Raw genomic sequence first — 21,872 nt, 5'->3', positions numbered from 1 at the left:
CTTTGTATGTTTGCGTCCTTTGTATTTCATTCTCTGGTAAGATAATCCCACAGTGCTTCAATGCTCTGGGGAGGCCAATCCATGACTGATAGTGCCTCGCGGTGTGTTTTTACTTCACTGGCAGTGTGTGTCAGCTTTTCTTGGTCCGCCACTTCTTCTTTTTTCTTCCACTTGTTCAGTTTCCTTAAAGTTTTTAAGGACACACTGCAGACCATGCCAAAAATGTTTTTGTTTTTTATTATTATTGTAGAGTCAACTTAAGAAAACCTGGAGAACTATTGCTCAAGACCTCTTTAAAGAAACATGAGAGAATCTGGCTCATTGGAAGCAAAATGTAAAGAAGTGAGGGGTGTTTAAGACTTTTTGCACAGTTTTGTATGAATCATATAGTGGTTTACATGTTGACCTAACAAGATTTTATTCCTGGGAGGAGACACAAATCTCTTTGATGTTGTGTCAGGAAGGGCAAAATAAATAAACAGATCAAAATCAAAATATACCCATTGAAATATTTAGTTACCTGCTATGACGAGTAATAGCAGCTTGTTCTTCTCTGAGAAAGCAAACTGAACAAAAGTGTTCAGCAGACCCACCACTACATTTATAACGAGTCACTCATGTACAGTATATTAACAAGCAGGTCCATGTATTATGTTGTCTCTGTCGCCACCTTCTGGTGTATGTTGAAACAAAACTATACATTTTATTAAGGATGCTTTAGTAATGAGTTGCTTTACGTTCACTTTTATATTTTTAACATCTGAAGCTTGACATTGTCAGTGGGAAATCACGAAAATAATCACCAGACTGCTTTAATAAGTTCCTTGAAATTATTACTTTTATTTCCGCACAGAAAACTGAAAAAGGAAATACTTTCTGTTAACCAAAACTAAGTCCAAGGTCATCTCATTTGTATTAATAAGTTTGTTATCAACCCAGTTAGCTATGTATACAGAGTGATGTTTCACTCTCTTTGTGTGTCAGTTCCTTTTCTGCCCTGGCTCCTCCTCCCCTGCCCCGCCAATGAATGGGACCTTTGTGGGGGTTTTCCTGGCATTCCAAGGGAATTCTTTTGCAGGTGAGGGTACGCAAATACTCCCACCCTCTGACTCTTGCAGCTTACTATTCACAAGTCAACGTGCAAATATGCTCCAAGGTGTTTGCAGTGCTCAGCTGTGCTAATCTCAAAAGACTTGCAGCAACTACAAGGGTGTGATCACAAGAGCAGACAAAGTGGGAGGGAAGGATCCCATTCAGGTGAGCGACCATACGCATGCCTAGAAACATGCTCACTGGAGTCTAGTGCCACACAATGAGACACATTGTACAGATGAAATGAGGCAGCAGACTGTGAGCTGATATTTGCTTTCTATAACTATGAAGAATGGCTTTACAATAGCAGGAAGAGGGATCATCTAGGATCACAGGACAGTGCTGTTACCTGGTGTGGATAAGAGCAGTACCACTGAGTTGTATGAGTAACAGGCTGGCAGAGGAAAACACCAGGCACTACTCACACTGGGACACTGAAGGTGAGTGTGTGTTTGGGTAGACATTTCCATACTTAGTTTTCATGTATTTTGTTACCTAAACTAAAGGATGTAATAATTTTAATCAAGCGGAAGGCTGGAATTATTGAAATTTACACCATATTTAACTGTTTCTCTAGTTTCATCATTCTTTGTCGCGTACACTCACTCGCTTTGTCTGCCTCAGCTTCCCTCTCTATTGTTAGAACTTGTCAAGACAACACTGCTTGCGGGCACATTTGACTGTTCTTATGCTGACTTATTAACTACCTTTGAGGCTCAGGGACACACTGATATGACTCACTCTATCGTAGCGAGTAAATTTAGAGCAAATATTTTAACTGATGATTTAAACCAGTTACAATCCAGCTCGCTTTAAGTACTTAAGTACTTTTCTCACTGCTCAAAAAACACACTTTTATCTACAGTTATGATCAGAGTCCACGAGAAGAAGGACTTTGTTTCTCCTTAATCTCCCTTTTGAATTGCTCCTCACCCATCTTTATCTTTCTTGCCCTTTGATATCTACGTAGTTCTTCTTCTGTATATTGCTTACTTCATTCATGACTGCCAGTACATCGAGTATTGACGTTATCCAAGGCCAGTTGAAGATAGTGGAAAGTCGAATCAAAAATTGCTGCCGTGATGAAAAGTTGGCACCATATGGTAGATTTATTGGCTGTGAATGTGCTTGGATCATAGCAGCAGCCGGATCTTGATGCCATCTAGTGACCGCTGTTAAGTTTCAAGAAAATGTACGTGGCTCATTCAGTGGCGTCACACTACTTTGGCAGATCTTCATGATAACAAAAAGAAAAGAGGGAAATGTAACAATAAAAGAAAAGAAAAAAGATACATTATTCATCACAAAGTAAGGAAAGTCATGCCAATATTACCCATTTGAATTTGAAAACAAGATTTTTAAGAAATTTTATCTTATATACAGAATTTACTTGAGTGACTTAACATTACTTAACAACGCTCAATCTAATTTTATGAATCTTACATTTGATAATTATGTGATTTAAACTTCCCAAAGTTGCCGCATAGTTATGTGTAATTTTTTTGTGTGTTTTCCAGCATCATGTTGCAAACAGTTGGGGAGTGGATCTGGTGGGACCGTTTGTGGCTGCCAGGAAATTTGTCCTGGTCTGCTTTAGAGGACAAGGAAGGTCGTGTCTATGCGAAAGTGTCTCATCTTTATGCCTCTCTACCCTGTGCCCTTTGCCTGCTTGTAGTCAGATACCTGTTTGAAAGGTAAGACCGCAAAGTATGTAAGTAAATATGCTTGTGTGTCAATGAGATTAGTAACGCAGTCATCTGGTTTTAGAATCCCAGGATTATGTTGCACAAGCTAGGAGGATTCTTATGAAAGTCCAATGAACCAGGACTTTTTTGTGTTTAGAAGGAAGTGACCGGCTTTTGGTGCTGTTTCAGGTACTTTGCCACACCACTGGCTAATTTTTGGGGAATCAGGGACAAGATACGTCTCCCAGCAGAACAAAACCCTATTCTAGAAAAATACTTCTGCAGCCAAACACGGGTTCCTTCTCAAGTGAGTTTTACTGCGAACACATGGATAATACAGTGATGTGAAGCCCCCATCCTGATCTCTTTTTTCTGGCATATTTGTTACACCTATATTTTTTCAGGTCGTCAAACAACCTTTATTATTAGACAAGAATAATCAGAGTAAATACAAAATGCAGTTTTTGAATTATGCTTTTTATTATTAAGGGGAAAAAAACTGTCTGGACCTATGTGAAAAAGCAATGACCCATAAGCCCCACAACTGGTTGTGCCACCCTTGTTATCAAGAACTATAATCAAGTCTTTAGAAAAACTGAAACTTAATCTTTCACATTACAATGGACTCAGAATGAACGGCTTATTTAAGGTAATGACAGAGTATTTCAATTGGATTTAAGACTGGACTTTGATTACGCTAATCTAAAACCTTTTTTTTTTTTTTTACTTTTTTTTTGAGCCATTAAGATGTAAATTTTCTGTTAAGTTTCAGATATGTGTCTTCCTATCTGAGCGCACTTGAGCTTCAGTCAAGCAGGAGCGCAGTTCCGGGATATGATGCTCTTTTTCTGAAATGCCGTGTTAGTTTTATGTCACATGTAACAGGACTTAAACCAGCCCACAGAATATTTTCCCCAAATATGAGCCGAGCCTTTGTGTTCTTCTTTGGTCAGCAGCGGTTTTCTCCTTGAAACTCTCCCATAGATGTCATGTTCGACCAGTCTCTTTCTATGGTTGAATCATTAACTCCTCATCATTAACCCTTAACTGAGGCAAATGAGGTCTGCGCTTTTGCGACCTCCTGGACGAGCCTCCTTGGAGTGATTTTGATAGGTTGGACAGTCCTGGGAAGGTTCACCATTGTTCCAGGTTTTTCTCTATTTGTGGATAAGTGCCCTTATCATGGTTCAAGGAGTCCCAAAGCCTTTATAACCATTTCCTGAAATGTCAGGAAAGGGTTGATGGTATTGGATTGGTTATTTCCTTGAATACTTGAAAGTGTCATTTAACTGCTGCATTTACTATTTACTCAGGTTATCTTTGTCTAATATTACCATTTGTTTGATGATCTGAAACATGTAAGGGTGACAAATATGACAAAAAAATTAGTAAATGATTGAAAGTACCAAAGAAAAACAAATCCAGATTTTTGTTCAAATAAGCTACAGGTAAAATGCATTTTAATGGAACATCATAAAGTCTTTTTACGTGTACATCACATCCCTTTAAACATGTTTGGTTGCCACAAATTTTAGTGGAATTGCACTGTTAATGTGTGTTAATAATCAAAGACTAAAGCTTACTGCTTGTGTAACCTTGGAGAGGGTGCGTCCAAATGTGGAAAGGTTATAAACACTGGAATGTCTCCTGTTGTGTCTCAGGCTGACGTGTGGTCTCTGTGTAAGAAGACTGGCTGGCCAGAAAGAAGAGTTCAGGTGTGGTTCAGGAGGAGAAGGAACCAGGAGCGACCGGGGCTTCGAAAGAGGTTCAGTGAAGCCAGGTGAGTGTATGTCTGTGTGAACTGAAGATGCACTGATGCGAAAAGATTAATGTCTATGCAAATATGTGACGTTATTGCTTTTGCCTGTCAACAGTTGGAGATGTGCATTTTATCTTTTTGCATTTTTTGGTGGAATCCTAGCTCTCTATGATGTAAGTACTGGGACTGTCCTTACAAGGCACTAGTGAACAGCCAGCTTGATATTCACATCACACTCTCTGCTTTACTGTTTTCCTTGGATTTAGAAACCCTGGGTTTATAATCTAAGGGAAGTTTGGGCAGGTTTTCCTAAACAGGTACGTGCCTTTACCTTTGGTATTTTATGATGGATTGCACAGTACAGCATGATGAATGACACAAAAATACATCTGCTTATCCCCACACAGTCCCTTCTGCCATCACAGTACTGGTATTACATGTTGGAAATGGGCTTCTATCTTTCTTTGGTCTTCAGTCTCACATTTGATGTGAAACGAAAAGTAAGTGTACAAACGTGTAAAGTGACAATGAAGTAGTTTCATTTATTTTAATCTTGGAGGATTTGTTTTCTACCCACAATACAACCTCCCCCACTGTGTTTTATGCAGAGCCAAAGGAAAAATCACAAGCTTTTTAATAAATAAACATTTTTAATAAATGATTAATAAATAAATAATAGGTTTCAATTATTCAGGCACAACATATGCATTTCTGTATATCAGAAATAATAAGAAAATGAGCAACTTAAAACAGAGTTGTTGCTTCTACTATACATAAATGAATCACACTTAAATGTGTAATCATCTCCCAAAGGCACATTTTGAGACAGAAAAATATTTAATGTAATAATATCATTAGATTATTATTAGATTAGATTTCCATGTTTTTAGAATACAGTTTTGGGGGCAAAGCCTGCTGTATTATGTGATCTTTGTGTCTTATTTGTCTTGTTTACTTTTAGGACTTTAAAGAGCAGGTGGTTCATCATATGGCCACACTGACTCTCCTGAGTTTCTCCTGGATTTCAAACTTCGTCCGTATCGGAACCCTTGTCATGGTTGTTCATGACTCTTCTGACATCCTACTCGAGGTCAGTGCTGTAGCTATATTAGCTATAGTGAGGGTACTTATACTTATGGGTATGTGGTGTTGCATTGTCAGTTAGTCAGAAATAGACTGATTAAAATTTGAACTTCAGCCAGCCACTCTTTTTTAATTTGAAATTATTGCATCTGTATTTTGTTATGACCTTTTTTTCAAAAAAAAAAAAAAAAAAAAGGTCATCATAAGAGATTTTGTGAAAGGTGGTGATCCAGCAAAAATCTGGCAGTGAACACTTCTGAGGTGGAACGGAAAATAAGAAAACTTATTCTTTGTGTTTGGAGGCTTTTTTAATGTGTCAAAATATACATAGATTTAAGTATAGTGTTACTTTAGGCATTTTTGATGGCAAAATAGGTAAAATGTATTTACTCTCCCCCCTTATAGGGTGCAAAAGTATTCAACTACGCCACATGGCACCAGACTGCTAACGGCATATTTGTGGTGTTTGCAGTCGTCTTTATGGTGACAAGACTTATTATTTTTCCTTTTTGGTAAGTATTTGAAAAGAAAAATTGCACCCTGATACATAGTGATGATCTTGATGATCTTAGTGTGATATGTTAAAATATTATCGGTGTGTTTTCCACAGGCTGATTCACTGTACATGGGTGTACCCACTGGAATTGTATCCTGCCTTCTTTGGCTACTATTTCTTCAACGTCATGTTGTTGGTTCTCCAGTTGCTCCACCTGTACTGGGCTGCTCTCATATTAAGAATGGTTTACAAGTTTATCTTTACCCAGGTGGGTTTACAGATGTCTCTGTGTCCATGAATGTGGGATGTGTGGGAATGTGGGGTATGTTTTATTTCCGTCTGTGTTGTTTATCCTCTTTGCTTATTTTCATCCTGCAGCTGGAAGGCGATGATAGGAGTGATAAAGAGGAAGATGACAGTGACCCACCGATAGAAAGAAACCACAAACCGAGTCACATGAATGGTTCTGGTGCCAGAGGCAGGGCCAATGGCCACTGAAACATACAGAGAGAAACAGAGAAAGATGTACAGCAGATATGTGGACATTTTTCTTCAAGTCTTTGGATTACAACTGTTAGAGTTTAACTGTTTGTAAAATGATAAAGCACATAGTATTATTCTAAAGCACAGAATATTATTGCTTAGGTAACTGTGAAGGATTACAAAAATAAACTTGTATGACACTACATGCTTTCTGCAACTCCGTGACTACATGTTGTTTTATTCCACTCTTAAATGAAAAACAGAAATTCTTTTTCATTTATTTTGTGCTTTTGTATGTTGGTGGGAATAATTAGTAACAATAAAAAGACAAATATGAAAATGTATCAGAGGGACAGGTCACGCTGGAGAGGCGTAGCTGAGATAGTTTGGACATGTGCAGAGGGGAGAGAGTGAATATACTGGACAAATGATGTTGAATATGGAGCTGCCAGGTAGGAAGAAAAGAGGAAGACCACAGAGAAGATTCATGGATGTAGTGAAGGAGGACATGCAGAGGGTTGGTGTAATAAAAGAGGATGCTAGGGGTAGAGTGAGACAGAGGCAGATGATCCGCTGTGATGACTTCCAAAGTGAGCGGCTGATATGATATGACAATATGACTTTTAGATCTCACATGCATGGGTTATTCTATTTCAAATAGGACAAATTATAAACCATGAACCTTTTAAAATAAGATATACTTTATAAATGTTGTAAATAAATTACAGTAGCCAAAACAGAAAAAGCACATACAATTACCAATAAAGTGGCTCAAGTCAATACCATTAAAATAATAATAATAAAAAAACAGCTCAAAAAACACACACATGGGGTGTGGGGTGCCCTCGGCCTCACGGCCCGGGGCTCGGCCACTCAGGCACAGCTGGCTGCCGGCGGAGCTCACGGGCACGTCACTGCAACCCCCCCTGGCTTCTGCTCCGCGGCTGCTGAGTGACCCCTCATCTGGGACTCTCCTCAGCTCTTTCTGGGATAGTGGCGCGGCTGCCCCTCTGTTGGTCTTCCTTGGTCTCTTGTGTTCTGGGGGCCTCTGGATGTCTGGAGTCTTGATCTCCTCCATACCTGCTTCATGCCCTGGAGGTCGGGGCAGTGGCCCCCCACACCCTCTAGCAGATCATTACATGAAGGAACCTTTTAAAAACAAGCGCGTTCATGCTCACAGGTGTACACACGGGTGATCACACACACAAATTACACCCTTTTTGGCTCCTACCTCAAAGCACACTGTGCGCTGTCGATCTCACGTGCTGCACAATAATGTTTAATATTTAGTATTTACTGTCATATTCTCATATATCATTGTGATCTTGTTTATTACTCTCGTTTTCTTCTGCTTGCTTTCTTTTTTCTTTCTCAACAGGTGATCCAGGTGATCGATATATGTATTTTTTGTCTGCTTATTCTGTTGGTTTTTGTTTTTTGCCCTTTTTCCCCGTCCCTCTTCTCAGGTTTTTTTCTTTCCCTCTTTCTTTCTCCACATTCTCTCCTCCAGTCAAGTCTGTCCCGTATTCAGCAAGTGAAAATAAAATAAACAATAAAAAGTTGAATCAAATGGACCATTACGGCAAGGCTGGGATGGTCCATTTGGTAAAGTAAATCCGTTGGGCATCTTTCTTCGCCTTTAGACAATAATTCTGATGGCAAAAGAACCAAACGGGACAGGTTAAAAAAAAAAAAAAAAAAAACACACACAAAAACAATACAATTGCTCTATAGAGCAAAAAAACTTAAAAAAAAAAAAAAAAAAATTAAAGATTAAAGCGAATTAAAAAGCCCCCACACAAATATATGGCTGTCTGAACGTACTACACTGCAGTTGTTTTGTTTCTAATTACAACCTCGACGTCTCGCGACGATCAGCGAGAACTGACGAGTACACCGTTACCATAGAGACTACATCACAAACCAAGCTAAAGTAGCTAAAGCAGCTAAACTTGTTAAAGTTTCCTGCATGTACTCGCAGTTTTGCCTGAGTGAAAAATGGCACATATAAGAACTTACCGCACACCTGTGAAAATGGGAAACTGGTTTGAAGAGCAGCGCTTAAAAGAGGTTTGTTTAAAAAAAGAGAGAGAGAGAGAGAGAAAAAAAACTACTGAAACATTTAATGTTTTAACCAGCAATGGGTTGAAAATAGCACTGGTAGTAATTCAGTGTTATTATATATATTTAGGAAGTGAAATTGATTCGGGGTTACGAGGTTCTAGTTAACACAGACTTACTGCGAACTGGGCATTGATCTAATAAATAATAACAAATAGTCTGCTAATTTTTGGAAATTGTTAATAAACATTTAGCCTTTTACAATTCATGATCAAAATATTCCCACATTTTTCGAAATGTACTTTACATCTGACTTTTTAGTCCTGTTTTCACACCTAAAGAAAGTATTCAGTGCTAGATGGTTTTTGAGTTGTAGGCAACACAAAAATACTTTGATATAGCTATTGGAGTAAAGTTTTCAGGGTTAACTTGCAGAGTTATATCCACTGCACAGAGACAAAAACAAACGCAAAAATGGCACGCAGCTAGATATAATGCTGAAATACTGAATTTGGGAGATTACAAATAATTATTGTAATAATGGTTTAATGCTACTGTAAATTTTTATTAAGTAATTGATTTACTTTACTTGCTACTCAGTAACTAGTAGTGGTGGGACTGAAAAAACTGTGTCAAAGAGGACTTACTTGATGTCTTATTTTTTTCTCCAGGATGAAGTAAAAGAACATCTGGAGAAAAAAGAGAGGGGTGAGCTTGCTGGCCAGAAAATGGACTTCCTCAAAGAGAACATTTTAAAACCGGTAAAAATGAGTTTTAACCTAATAAAATGCCTGTTGAAACCAATCATACAGTGGCAATGTGCTAATAAGGGACTTTATCTGTTTGTGTAGGTGAAATTCTCTGTGACAAATGATGGTACACTGCACTTTGGTGATATTGTGATGTTAGTGAACATGGGAGGAGGAAACAGGGAGTGCAGTGCAGTGAGCATCAACGCTGATGTTAACAGCGTAACAAAGATTCCTTCTCCCAGCATTCAAGCTCCGTGTGCAGTCAGCGCTGTCAGGAGTGTCCAGCCGTGCACACGCACAGCTTTCGTCATTACCAGGTAAACACCCTCAAATTTACATTAACATAAACTTTAATACTTACAGCGACACCCTGATTTAAATCTGCAACATCTGCTTGTGTGACATCAGTGTAGATGGCAGTCCTGAGGGATCCACTCTTCATTTTGAGCAAAGTTTTGCCTTAAAGACAACAAGTGGCTTTGCCAGGGGAGTAAGTACACACACACACACACACACACACACACACACACACACACACACACACACACACACACACACACACACACACACACAATACACATTTTAATTACATGTTGAATGCAAAGAGTATCTTAAATGGGCGTTCCAGTGATTTTCCACATAAAAATCCTTCAGTATATTTTTTTTTACAGGGAGCACAATCTGCCCTGACACCACAGTTCTGTAATATCCTCAGATGTAAGCTTTTTAAAGTCTAAGAAAATAGCACTGATTGTGGGTTTGTTACAGTTATTGTCAGTTATTTCAGTTGTGTTCTTGGTATGAGAGGAGGATATAAGTCTTTTAAGCACTGATTATTATATAACACTGTTTTTTCAGTTATGTCTTTGGACTGATCTAAACTAGATGTGTTGAGTTTAGAGGATTTATTAAGACATTTATTACTGGTAGTAGATACAGTGTTGAAGTGTAATACCAGAAAGGATGGCCTGTACAAATGAACCAATATGTATGAACAATCTGTTTATTATAGTATTTTAGTAGCGTTATATAAGTTATCACATTACCTTTAAAAACCTGATCTTGTCAGTGTGCCAATTACTGGAAGGTTAAATTATTACCTTTCTAAGAAAAAAAACAATTACCACTAAGTTGCATTCTTTTTAACACAGTGTGATCCATTTGTGACAGGTGTGGACTATAGTCAGGCTAGTTTGGCACCTGGACACTTGTAGGTCACTATGTACTCATGCTATTAAATTACATGTGGAATGTAGGTTGGCATTGTTTTCCTGAAACAATTTTTTCAACCCATTCAGATGCTTTTCAAAGGTTGAAATCCCTTGACACGCTACACGCTCTTATACTACTGTGGATTCTTGCTTTTAAAGTGAAAGCTGAAAAAAATTGAAACAGTCCCTCTTTTCTTTATCCCAGAGGATGAAAAACTATTTCAAACTGTGATGGTTCAAATAGTTTTTGCACATCGCCTCAGTCCATCTCTAAAGAGTTAGGTCCCAAAGAACACATTGGCTTTTTATACTATGCTTTTTTTCATTACCTTAGGAGAGTTTTAATTTGAATTTGTGGTGATAGCAACAAACTGTGTTTACTGGGTTAAGGCCATGCATTAATGTCAGATATGAAGTCATGTTGGTTTTTAATTTAGTGCTTTCTGAGTGTTCGACTTTCTCCCTTGCATACAGATATTTCTCAGGATTATCTAGCTATCCATAAATCCCCTTTTTTAATGCAAGATTTAAATGGCTTCTAGATTGCTATAGTCTTTTTTTAATTAACTTTTAACATGCCATGCTTTTTTCTTTTGTCTAAATGTAGATATCCAATATCCTGTCAAGAAAACAAAAATCAAAATAGAGAAAGGTTCACAGGAGGCACGACATAATGAACCAGCAAAGCCTAAGGGCAGACACACACTAAACGCACATGGGAAGATGAATAAATGAGACACAGGTAAAGTCATTCAAGATGATAATGAAGTAAAATAGCCCAGAAGGGATGAAAAAGTACAAGGGAATAACGCTCAAAATGAAACAGGAAAATTTAAAGCAGAACAAAGAACAGATGCAGAAAAACAGCAAGTTATAGACAGGGTGAACAGAAAACACACGGGAAAGGAAAACCACAAACACATGGAAGTACCATAACTAATGTTACAACATGAATCAAAGACAAAACAGGGTCTCATATACACATGGGATGTATGTACAATTTGAATGATTGCTTTTTGTATTTACATGTATTCTTTCCCTTTCTTTCCCTCAGCTTTACTTGACGAGTGACCTGCGAAGTTTTCAAAAGGTAAGTTAAGTTTTAACATTAATTACAGCAAAACTAACCGTGACAACACTTTAAACGAAAAATAAATGGAAAAATTGTACATTTGTACATACTGTACATACTTTAGTGCAAGATGACATAATTATGTTCCCCCTTTTCATGAGAATTTTTACTATTATCATATATTTTGACCTAAAAGTGTGCAAAAAAGTCTCGCCTCCAAGAAGTAAGCCTGGAAGACAGCGATTCCTTTCTGTCATGGTGGAAGATAGTTTACTTTGACCCCCAGGAAAGACTTGAATATGAGGGTCTGCCAGTTCCAGTAAGTGTTTACTGTATCTTCCTGGTTAAATGTTACACCTGTTGCAGCATCAGTGTTATAAATGCATTATGTTCCTTTCACTGCCATTAAGAATTGTGTTTTGTCCATGCTTTTTTTAGGCTAATGTGAGAGTGCTGATTGTACATTGCAAAACAAACCAGGCTCTTGCTGTTCTGGGTGATCAAGTCCTCTGGTATTTTTCAATTTTCTTTTCAAATGTAACTCCAAACCAGTTGTGTTGGGCATTTATGATATCAGCTTAGAGGTCTGTTAGCACATTAGCAATAACAAACAATACTGTAGGATACATAAGGAGTAAGTAAAGAAGAAAACAGTACATTTTTGCTACACTGACATTAAAATTGCACTGCTACTCAGGTCCAATTAGCTAATCAGCTCCACAGCCGCTATAAGAACATGTGAAACCAACCATCTGTTGTGTCCTTAATAATGACCACCAAGATGTGAATTCATTTCTGCTTTTAATAGATTCCGGCCTTCAGAATGGCAGCTAAAAGTGACGTTCGGTCCCCTGCATGCCAACTATCGTTTTTCTGTGCATAACAGTTGTGTCCTTGCAGGACCATGTATGGCAAGGAGTATGAGCTGACAGCTCACACGTTCTTGGATTCCCATAAAGCTGAACAGGACAACAATCACTGGATACTCTGCACCGCTGATCCTGCAGGGGACGGACTTGTACTTATCAAACAACCACAGTTGATGGCTAAAAAATCAGAACTTGAGGCGCTCTCAGAAGCTAACCCTAGTGTCTAACACCATCTGTTTTTATGCTAAAATGTTTTGTAATAAAGGTTGTTTTTTTCTGTTTAGGTCATCTCTTGTAATGCAGGAAGATTCTAGTGCAAAAATCAGTAACACATAACCACCAACTGTTAAGTGTGTTTTACTAGAAGTAATAAGTAATAATTTGACAGCAATGTTCACGAATTTGTTAATAACTAGTTTGTAAACCATCTATGAACATTATCTGGAAAGCTATAATAAAGTTGCAGCTGATTTTAAAATATTAATAATTAACACTGTTTAATTATGTGGATGATGATTATACAGCTGGAACTTGTATTTGATTGTTTTTTTTAATGTTTTTTGTTTTTAAATTGTGCATAAATTGTCAGTTCAGTTAGCATCAGAAGACTGTGATACAAATAACAGAAAGCTATCCGAGGGAAGACTGTATAAAGTAAATAGAACTGGTCCCAGCACGGTTCCCTGTGGAGCTCTGTATAGAAAACACTCCCCATTTTCATGAGGAAATGGAAATCTGTTTTGCAGATATGATTCAAAACACTGCAGCACAGTACCTTTAATACTTACAAAATGTTCTAATGTTTGCAGTAAAATATTGTGGTCTACAGTATCAAACGCCGCACTGAGGTCTAGCAGGAACAAACACAGAGATTAATCAACTGTCAGCAGGCATAAGTAGATCATTCATAACCTTCACCAGTGCCGTTTCTGCAATGTGATGAATTCTGAAACCTTACTGGAATTTGCTAAATAAACTAAAGCAAAAAGAAGGTTGGAGTTGGTCTATAATTGGCTAAGACAGCTGGGCCAAGTAGAGGCTTTTTAAGTAATAGTTTAATGAACACGATCTTAAAAGCCTGTGGTAGGTACCCTAGTAATAAAGATAGATTTATCATATTTAAGATTGAAACATTAGTTAATTGTGGGACTTTTTAAACAGTTTTGTTAAAAGGGGTCTAATAGAGTTGATGGTTTGAAGAAAGTAATCATTGGAAGTTAACTGAGGAATATCGATCTATACTGCTTATAAATTCAGGAATGTCCAAAGATGCAACCCTCATCTGCAAAAAAGCTGTGACTTTGTAAATAATGTAAAGTAAAAACAGAATGATTTAAGTCTTCTATTTAACTGAAACTGCAATACAAAGTAATGTTCTGTAAAAGAAAATTGAAAATAAAAATTTACAAAACATTGTTCTCTCAATTTTTTGGCAATTGGGGAAAAATAAACAGCAAGAAGGAGAAGATCCCAGAAGAACCTTCCAAGAAGAGCCAATATCCCAGTTATGTGTGATAGAAGAGACAGCTAGTCTACCCCTTGGAAGTTTAAGTCTGTCTCACTGCAGGAACGACTCTGAGGGATGGATTTAGAGAACAACGAATATTAAAAACAGAGCTCTGTTCTCTGATGTCTGCCGGATTAGGTTTCAGTTTAAATTTTTTCTTTTGTCTTCATGACCTCGATTGTGGGGCAGAGGTTTTGGAAGCATTATCAGTAAACCAGACTTCCAAGTGCATGGCTTAGACCTCAGGTTTTTTTATCTGAGCTTGCATTTATCTTACCATCGCTGAAGCAAAACAAGCAAACATCACAGTGAGACGTGTTTGTTTGCTCCTGGTTTTGGTCGTAATGTGCAGCATCATGTTTCTTCTAATTATATGCAGTGAAATACATATAATGATCCCACTCAGAGTTTAAAAGGTTTTATGTAGCTACATCATTGATGTTTTTTTTCCTTATGTGTTGTTTCACAGCAGTGTTTGAAAATGTTTGCTGCTATTATGCTTTTCATTTAAGTGTCATTCGTCTGAAATGGATTGTGTTACTGCACCTGCCATGCGATTGAGCCACACTGAGCGTGACTCAGAGACAAAGTGAAAAGCCCTTACTGTGGTTCTGAAGAACTTCTCCACTGCAGAGAGGTAAGCCAACCACAGGGAAAGACAGTTAACTCTAATATTTTTGGCGTCTGGAGCAGGGGTGAAAGAGAGAATCGAGATACTAGAAGATCTGTAATGTCAGCATGGTTGATTTTAGTTTGTCTGAAGAGTGGTTTATTTTCATAATAAAAACAGCACCACAGATCAATACATTAGTAGTTAATTACTTAATTAATTAATAAACATTTATTTGCCATATACAGTTCCAGAAAACATTCAAGTACACAATGATGTGGCTCCGGAGCTTTTAAATTACGCCAAGTCTTTTTTTCAATAGTGCAGTAGATACTGAGAGGAATGAGAGCTTACAGCGGTTTGTTTTACAGCCGCTTGCTGTAACATCATCTTCCATGGCCAGTTCATGGTCAGAGTCCACATTAGACCAGCTCTCGATAACCAGTAAGTACATGCAAGGCAAATGCTTATCATTAACACACTAAAACCATAAAATACACGATCAATCACACTATTTGTTTTCTGCAGTTAATGTGTAATTTATGTAATAAAATGGTTAAAATGATGTAGTGCCTTTATATTACTAACAAAAAATAAATAAAAAAATAATGATTTTGCTGTAAATATAACAACAACAACAAAAATACTTTTATACATGTTGACGGAGGATGAAATGAGTGGTCTAAGGAAATGAACTGACCTAAAGTCTGCTGGAACAGCAGTCAGTACTTCTGTAATACTTGCCAGATGGCAGCAGGGTGAATGCTGTGGCTAGGCCAGTAAAATAAAAAACTGCTTTCTAAGAACCTTGTTCACTGTAACTAGTCCCTATGTTGTTTATTTCAGTAAACCAACAATAAATGGGTTTGAAAAACGTTCAATAAAGCAGCTGGATTGTGGTTTATGTGCCAATATAGATATGCAGTCTCTGTGCCCTCCCACTCCTGGGGAAACTGTCCAGACAAAGAATGACTCTATCCTGCTGGAAAATTACTGGAACCAGTCTGAAGTCATGTTAACGTTTAACTGCACAGTTAACCCACCCACCCCACTCCACTCGTAAGGAGGTTTAAAATTTTGATTCTTCAAAAAAATAAAAAATAAATCAACACATTTACAAGCAAACCTGGCTATAATTTTTCCTGGACAAGAAAACCTGTTTAGTCAGTTTTTTTTATTATTTATATAAGAAATATTATTGTATAATATGTATTTATTTATGTGGTGCAGTCATCAGCAGGAAGTATGGGAAACAGTTTGGATAGGTTTGTAAAAATGACCTCCAGGAGCTAGCATCGTAAGTTAACAACAGTACTCTTATCCAGTCACAGTGTGTCAGGGTCGAGTTGACAAATAGTTGCCTGAAATAGGCTCATAACTTTATACAAATTTTATAATTATATTATTTTTTAATTATGCAAATTGTAGACAGCTGCTCAACTAATTAAGAACAGTAACAGAAGCGTTTTGTCCTCCTTATTTGTATTTATTGTGTTTTTTATGTCATTGACAGAATTTAGATTGACTGTGTAACCAGACAGTCATGGCAGTGGATGTACCTGGACTGGTGGCTGTTGTGTGTTTTTAAAAAATATTCTCATCCTGGTCACTGAAATCAAAGAAAGTGCAGAAGACATGTGATGGCAAAAAGAACAAAGTTACCATTGTTGGCAGCCAGAAAATCAGTATTCTGGTGGGGGTTCCTACCCTGACAGGTAGAACTTTTGAACTGATTGATCATTATTGCTTACAGTATGTGTTCTTTCCTGCTCTCCACGTGTTTGATTGTGTCTTTGTCAACTTGTTTATTTTCTCTACTTCTCGCTTAGCAACACGGGTTGGAGCGTGAAGCAAGTGAGTAGCTGAAACTGTAAGCCAGAAGGGTGATGGTCAGTGCACAAGTATTATTATTATGCTGCTACTATAAAGCATCTGACAAGTTTTTCTTGTTCTGAGTTTGAGGGCCATTGTCAGCCTCAGGTTTCCAGGGATGTGTGTAGTAGGCAAGCTTAAAGTATACCTGAAACAATAGCACTGAAAGAACACAGCGCCTCCTGAAGGGCAAGGGCTATCCTAAAACAGTTTTATGGTGTTTTTATTACAACATGCTGATCTCAGTCTGTTTTTATTACATATCATATTACATATGATTATGTCATCGTGACGTTGTACGGCGCCATATTGAAAAATAGTGTAGTTGTTCATCTCTCTCTATGCCCTTTCACATGAAAGTTCAAGGTCAAATAGGTAGGTCAACCAAGGTACTGATGTCCACCAAGGTGTAGTTTATTGTTGCCTAAATTTAATCTACAAAAGAAACTCTGGGTGATATAAATTTTTTTTATGATTTTCACATTTGGTATGACCTTGATTTTTACCAAAGTTAGATCAGCTCGAGCTGTAATCGGTATCTAACATCACACAAAAATTGAAAAGACAGACAGACAAACAAATGGAACCAATTACTCCCTCCCATCGAGGGAGAAAAAACCTAATGTTGGCAGTTAAACAAGGGTCGTTTGTAGTAGTTATTTTGGTTTGGGTATGTATTTTTAGGCCACCATGTACCTTTCACTAAAAAGATCTGGTTGTAGCAGATGCCAAATGGGTTGTAAAAGATAGGCTTGATTTTTCAGATTCACAACTACCCTGTAACTCTGGATCTAGTCAAATATTTTATTTTTAATGCACCGACAAACTAAAATATTTGACACCTGTCTAGAAGAACAATAGTGAGGTAGGGCATTGAGGCCAAAACTATAAATTTACTAACCTAATCATTAAGAGCCCTAGTTCAGACTTAGAGAGATAATAATAACAACACTGGCTCTAGAGAGAGTCTTTTGCATTTGTTACAACTTTAGCAGGGCTTGCTGTGATGTTGTTACTTTCTCTGGATAAGTCCAGGGGATGTGGGCAAGTAACAAGATTTTTTAAGGCTTTGCAGCCACTTTAGTTTTTACTGCATGCTTGAAAAGATGCTTTGGCAGCTAAAGTGAGGCCTGCTCAGTTGGTTGTAATGCCGACCTCATCACCAGATGTCACTAAAATTCTACACACTGCTCCTTTAAATGGCACATTTAATCTGTTGTGCAGGTCTCACTTTTTACAAAGCTAGATTTATATTGTTGCACAGTCAAATGTTGCTGTAACAACAAATGAATTGTCAAGACTCTAAATGTTAATTTATTGCTTGATTTTTTTCACAAACAGGTTGTCCGTGTCAGACGTGTGGCAGAGAATTACTGTGCCCAGTTTTCATGGAAAAAAACAAAACAAAAAACGGATTGTCTTTTGGTTCTAAAGGACTAAAATTAGTCTATAGTGATAGTTCACTTGATTTCAGTGTAGTGCATTTAATGTGTGACTTATGCAGTGGTACAACGATTATCAGGAATATTGGCAAAATATAAGGCAGTTTAAATGTCGATATAGCATTTAGGTGGATTTTAAAAAATGTTTTCATTGTAACCTGTAACCATTTTTCACATCACTTATCCAGCGTATGGTCCTTTACTTACATTGTCTAAATCAGAATGTCTCTTTGCTTTCATGTTACATTTACTTTGTGCACTTTATTCTAAGGTGGATTGTTGTTGTTTTTTGCAAAACCTGAGTGTTACATCACCATGCTGGAACCATTTCAGCACTGCTGTGGCAAGATATTCACTGGAACACTTTTTCTTCCTGCTGTGGTGAGTTTTATTTTGTGGGTTTCAAGAAATACTGAAAAATATTCATTATTATAGTTTTAAAAAAGCATAATGTGCTTTGCTATTTTTTTTTGGTAAAACTGAAAACTCGAAAATTCCCAGAGAAGAACAATAATAATTTTAGTTTTAATAATATAATTTTGATTCAAAAACATGTGCATGCTGTTACAAAAACAGAAAAATAAAATGGTAACAAATGGATCAATAGGGAAGCTTAAGTTGGAGGATGCGGGAAAATGGGCTGATGACATGCTGTCATTTATATTTTATGTTCAATTTGTGGAAATGTGTGTAATGCAGTAATGTGACTAAAATTCTATAGCCCATATTATAATCCATGTGCAATGCATAATGGGTTACTAATGATGGCTTCCCATACAGCCTCAAAAACCTTTGTGGGCAGTATTATCATCATTAGTTTGCCACATGGCTTGTAATGACCGGTATCCTTTGATATGTTTGCAGCTGACTTTTTACAGATCTAGTTGCGTACAAGATGTTGAAACTTCATGGTATCTTCTTATGTTCTAAAAACTCTGTACTTGCTTCCTCATGTTAAAAGACACTTTAAAAATCACAATTTTGGAGCTGGGTTTCTATCAACAACTAATTCCTCAGTGCTGCGATTCTTTTGGGAGTGTTTGGGGAGAAAACAGAAACAGGCAATGAAGAAATGAGTCTCCTTTGAGGAAAACCTAACTGTCAATAGAGAATTCTAGACCAGACATTTTATAGGTATACCTTCCTGATGCTGGGTTAGACCTGCTTTTGCCTTTAGAACTGCCTTTATTCTTCATGGCATAGATTCAACAAGACAATGGAAACATTCTTTGGAGATTTTGGTCCATATTCACATGACAACATCACATAGTTGCTGCAGATTTGTCGGGTCCACATCCATGACGTAACTTTCCCTTTCCACCACATCCCAAAGGTGCTTGTTCTATTTAGTGAATTGTTATGTTCCAGAAAGCAGTTTGAGATGATTTGAGCTTTGTAGTGTGGCATGGTATCCTCCTGGAAGCAGCCATCAGAAGATAAAGACACTGCAGTCATAAAGGGATGGACATGGTCAGCAACAATACTCAGGTAGGCTTTGGCATTTGAACAATTCTCACGTAGTACTAAAGGGTTTAAAATGTGCCCATTAACTTTTAATCCACTATTACTACACTACCACCTGTTGATTTACTATCAAATCAAAGCAATCTGGCCGTTCTAGTTAAACCTCTGGCATTTTCACACAGAGAACAGAGAACTGTTGCTGTCTGGATGTTTTCTCATTTTAACCATTCTCTGTAAACACCAGAGATGACTATGTGGGAAAATCCAATTGGATAAGCAGTTTCCTTCGTACTCAGACCAGCCTATCTGGTACCAACAAATTCAAAGTCACTTAAATCACCTTTCTTCCCTATTCTGATGGTTGGTTTCAACATCTGCAGGTCGTCTTTATCATATCTACATGCCTAGATACACCGAGTTGATCTACGCTACCAAGCAGAGGAACAAGCATACTTAGTTTCCCCACTACTTTAATGTAATACGCACGTTTCTCCAGCAGAGGGCGACAACTAAACACCCTTTTCAACAACCACAGCACCATACGGTAACTGAAAAAAACAGCGCCGCTTCTCATTAGAAAACATTGCGGTACATGTCCGGAGTTTTACGATTGTCAAGCATATGTGAGTTTTTTAAAATTATTATGGTTTTTGTAATAATTTATGCTAATTTTCTTATCATTTTACATATTTACGCAACCAAAGGACTCCATTGCTATAATGCATGTAGCTTTATTTGAAAATACAATGAGAAGCAAGTCCTGGCTCAGCAGTTCCTTTCCCCAAATAAAGATCAGTGATGCTGCTGTTTATAATTCATAGTTCATAGTATTTATTGCAACGACATCGTTAATTTCGTTCGTACATCAAAATGCAAAGGAGCAAGGAGATAAAAGACAACCCGCTTTCATTCAAAATGAAAACTAATTACAAATGTCCGCTGGAGTTAACGTTAGTTAGGCTCACAGGTCCCCAGTTAGGGGATGCTGTGCGGTATGGATGGATCGATAACCACGCTCCTCCTTGCACAGTGCGTTGTCTCTGCTGCTTGTATTGGATGAATGAAAGATAAAAGCACAACTCAAGTCCCAGCTTGAATAAAGGTCCATGTCGGATTTTACTTTTTACCCTATTCGTGACGATAGTGCGCAGCGTAACCTATGGTACAGCTCCTGAGCACTAAATAGACTTCAAAACACTGAACGTCGTCCCCTGTATTCCAGCGGCAAGAAGTCCTGCAAACCTTAAATTACAAGTGTATTAAATGACACAGTTTAATGAACAGAACAGTGTAAAAGATTTCTACTCTGAACCATATGAAGCATTGTCACACATAAGAAGAGTCGTCAGCTGAGTTACTCGAAAGTGATCCTTTCAATCTTAGACAAATCTGCAGTGATCCGCGAAAAGACGACTTTAAAAGTCCACATTTCACTTCATTGAGCAGACCTTCCGATCTTGTTTTTAGCCCAGCAAAATGCATATTATAAAGAAAAACATGTAGGAAATATAGCTAGTATTAAAAATTAATTTCATCACCTGTCAGTACCTCTTATTACAAATGAAATCCAACGGTGATAAAGGGTAACTATGAAGATGTTAGTAACCAGTGAAACCACCCAAACATAATCTAATCAGCTAAAATGAAGTGAAACATGCAGTACAATTATTCACTCCCTCCTACAACAAAGAAAAACATATTTATTTAGTACATCATTCACAAATATTTATTTATTACTTACACCTTTTGAAAAAAATTATTATGAACAAATCCAGAGGAGTAAGATATATATGCATATTTAAACTAAACAGAAAAATAAGGTGTGTCTGTACATGGATAATAAAACAAAGGCAAAATTCTTCAGGGCTAAACTCTCACTGTAACTGTAAACATTGTAATCTTTTGACTCGCTCTGGAGCACAAAGTTATTCAGTCAACAATGTGCAATCTTTGAAGTAATCCATCTCAGATAACATGATTTGTGTGCCAACAACGTTATATTTTATCCCACCTAATTCTTTTTACAAAATGTAAAACTTCTTTAACCTTGACTGAGATAAATGTTTCAAAGCTCTGTTAGGCAAAGGACACATTAACTGACAATAAAAAAAGAACTTTGTGCATGTTCCTCTGTCCTAAAAGCCAAATTCTTACACTGAACTAACCTTCAGTTTGTTACACAAAAGAACATTTATTGCTATACCACCTTAAAATAATGATAAAAAAAATCATATAGGTCATTATATGACCTAACTGGCATTTAAAAACAAATCACCTTTTCAGTTATTGCCTCACAGACAAAATGCCCAATTTATATAAATATGTCTGCAGGTGTCACAGATACTGATTTGTCTTCATTACTGGAAGAGTAAAAAAATAATATGCTGGAAATCTGGTGAGATGGGTGAGAACTG

General features: G+C 37.3%; 2 protein-coding genes across 4 annotated transcripts; both read left to right on the top strand.

Moving 5' to 3' along the window:
* Positions 1 to 835: 835 nt before the first annotated feature.
* Positions 836 to 6,740, top strand: cers3b (ceramide synthase 3b). 3 transcript variants are annotated; one of them, XM_063481144.1, is made up of 12 exons: positions 836 to 1,257; positions 1,403 to 1,532; positions 2,610 to 2,786; positions 2,967 to 3,084; positions 4,439 to 4,557; positions 4,652 to 4,709; positions 4,803 to 4,853; positions 4,944 to 5,036; positions 5,498 to 5,626; positions 6,025 to 6,131; positions 6,230 to 6,383; positions 6,494 to 6,740. In XM_063481144.1, exons 3-12 carry the CDS (start codon positions 2,614 to 2,616, stop codon positions 6,611 to 6,613), a joined length of 1,122 nt encoding a protein of 373 aa, XP_063337214.1. In that variant the 5' UTR covers positions 836 to 1,257; positions 1,403 to 1,532; positions 2,610 to 2,613; the 3' UTR covers positions 6,614 to 6,740. The 3 variants fall into 3 exon arrangements, with proteins under 3 accessions (XP_063337214.1, XP_063337213.1, XP_063337212.1); XM_063481143.1 differs by having other exon boundaries at positions 1,384 to 1,532; XM_063481142.1 differs by having other exon boundaries at positions 836 to 1,532.
* A 1,680-nt stretch (positions 6,741 to 8,420) lies between these two features.
* cfap161 (cilia and flagella associated protein 161) lies at positions 8,421 to 12,790 on the top strand. Its single transcript, XM_063480393.1, has 8 exons — positions 8,421 to 8,668; positions 9,331 to 9,420; positions 9,511 to 9,728; positions 9,820 to 9,901; positions 11,677 to 11,712; positions 11,891 to 12,013; positions 12,133 to 12,206; positions 12,595 to 12,790. The coding sequence occupies exons 1-8, from the start codon at positions 8,597 to 8,599 to the stop codon at positions 12,788 to 12,790; spliced, it is 891 nt and encodes a 296-aa protein (XP_063336463.1). The 5' UTR covers positions 8,421 to 8,596.
* The last annotated feature ends 9,082 nt before the right edge of the window (positions 12,791 to 21,872 follow it).

This window comes from Pelmatolapia mariae, linkage group LG7, assembly GCF_036321145.2.
Source record: "Pelmatolapia mariae isolate MD_Pm_ZW linkage group LG7, Pm_UMD_F_2, whole genome shotgun sequence".
Taxonomy (NCBI): domain Eukaryota; kingdom Metazoa; phylum Chordata; class Actinopteri; order Cichliformes; family Cichlidae; genus Pelmatolapia; species Pelmatolapia mariae.
Note: the sequence above shows the minus strand (reverse complement) of the source record. Positions and strands in the feature narration are given on the sequence as shown.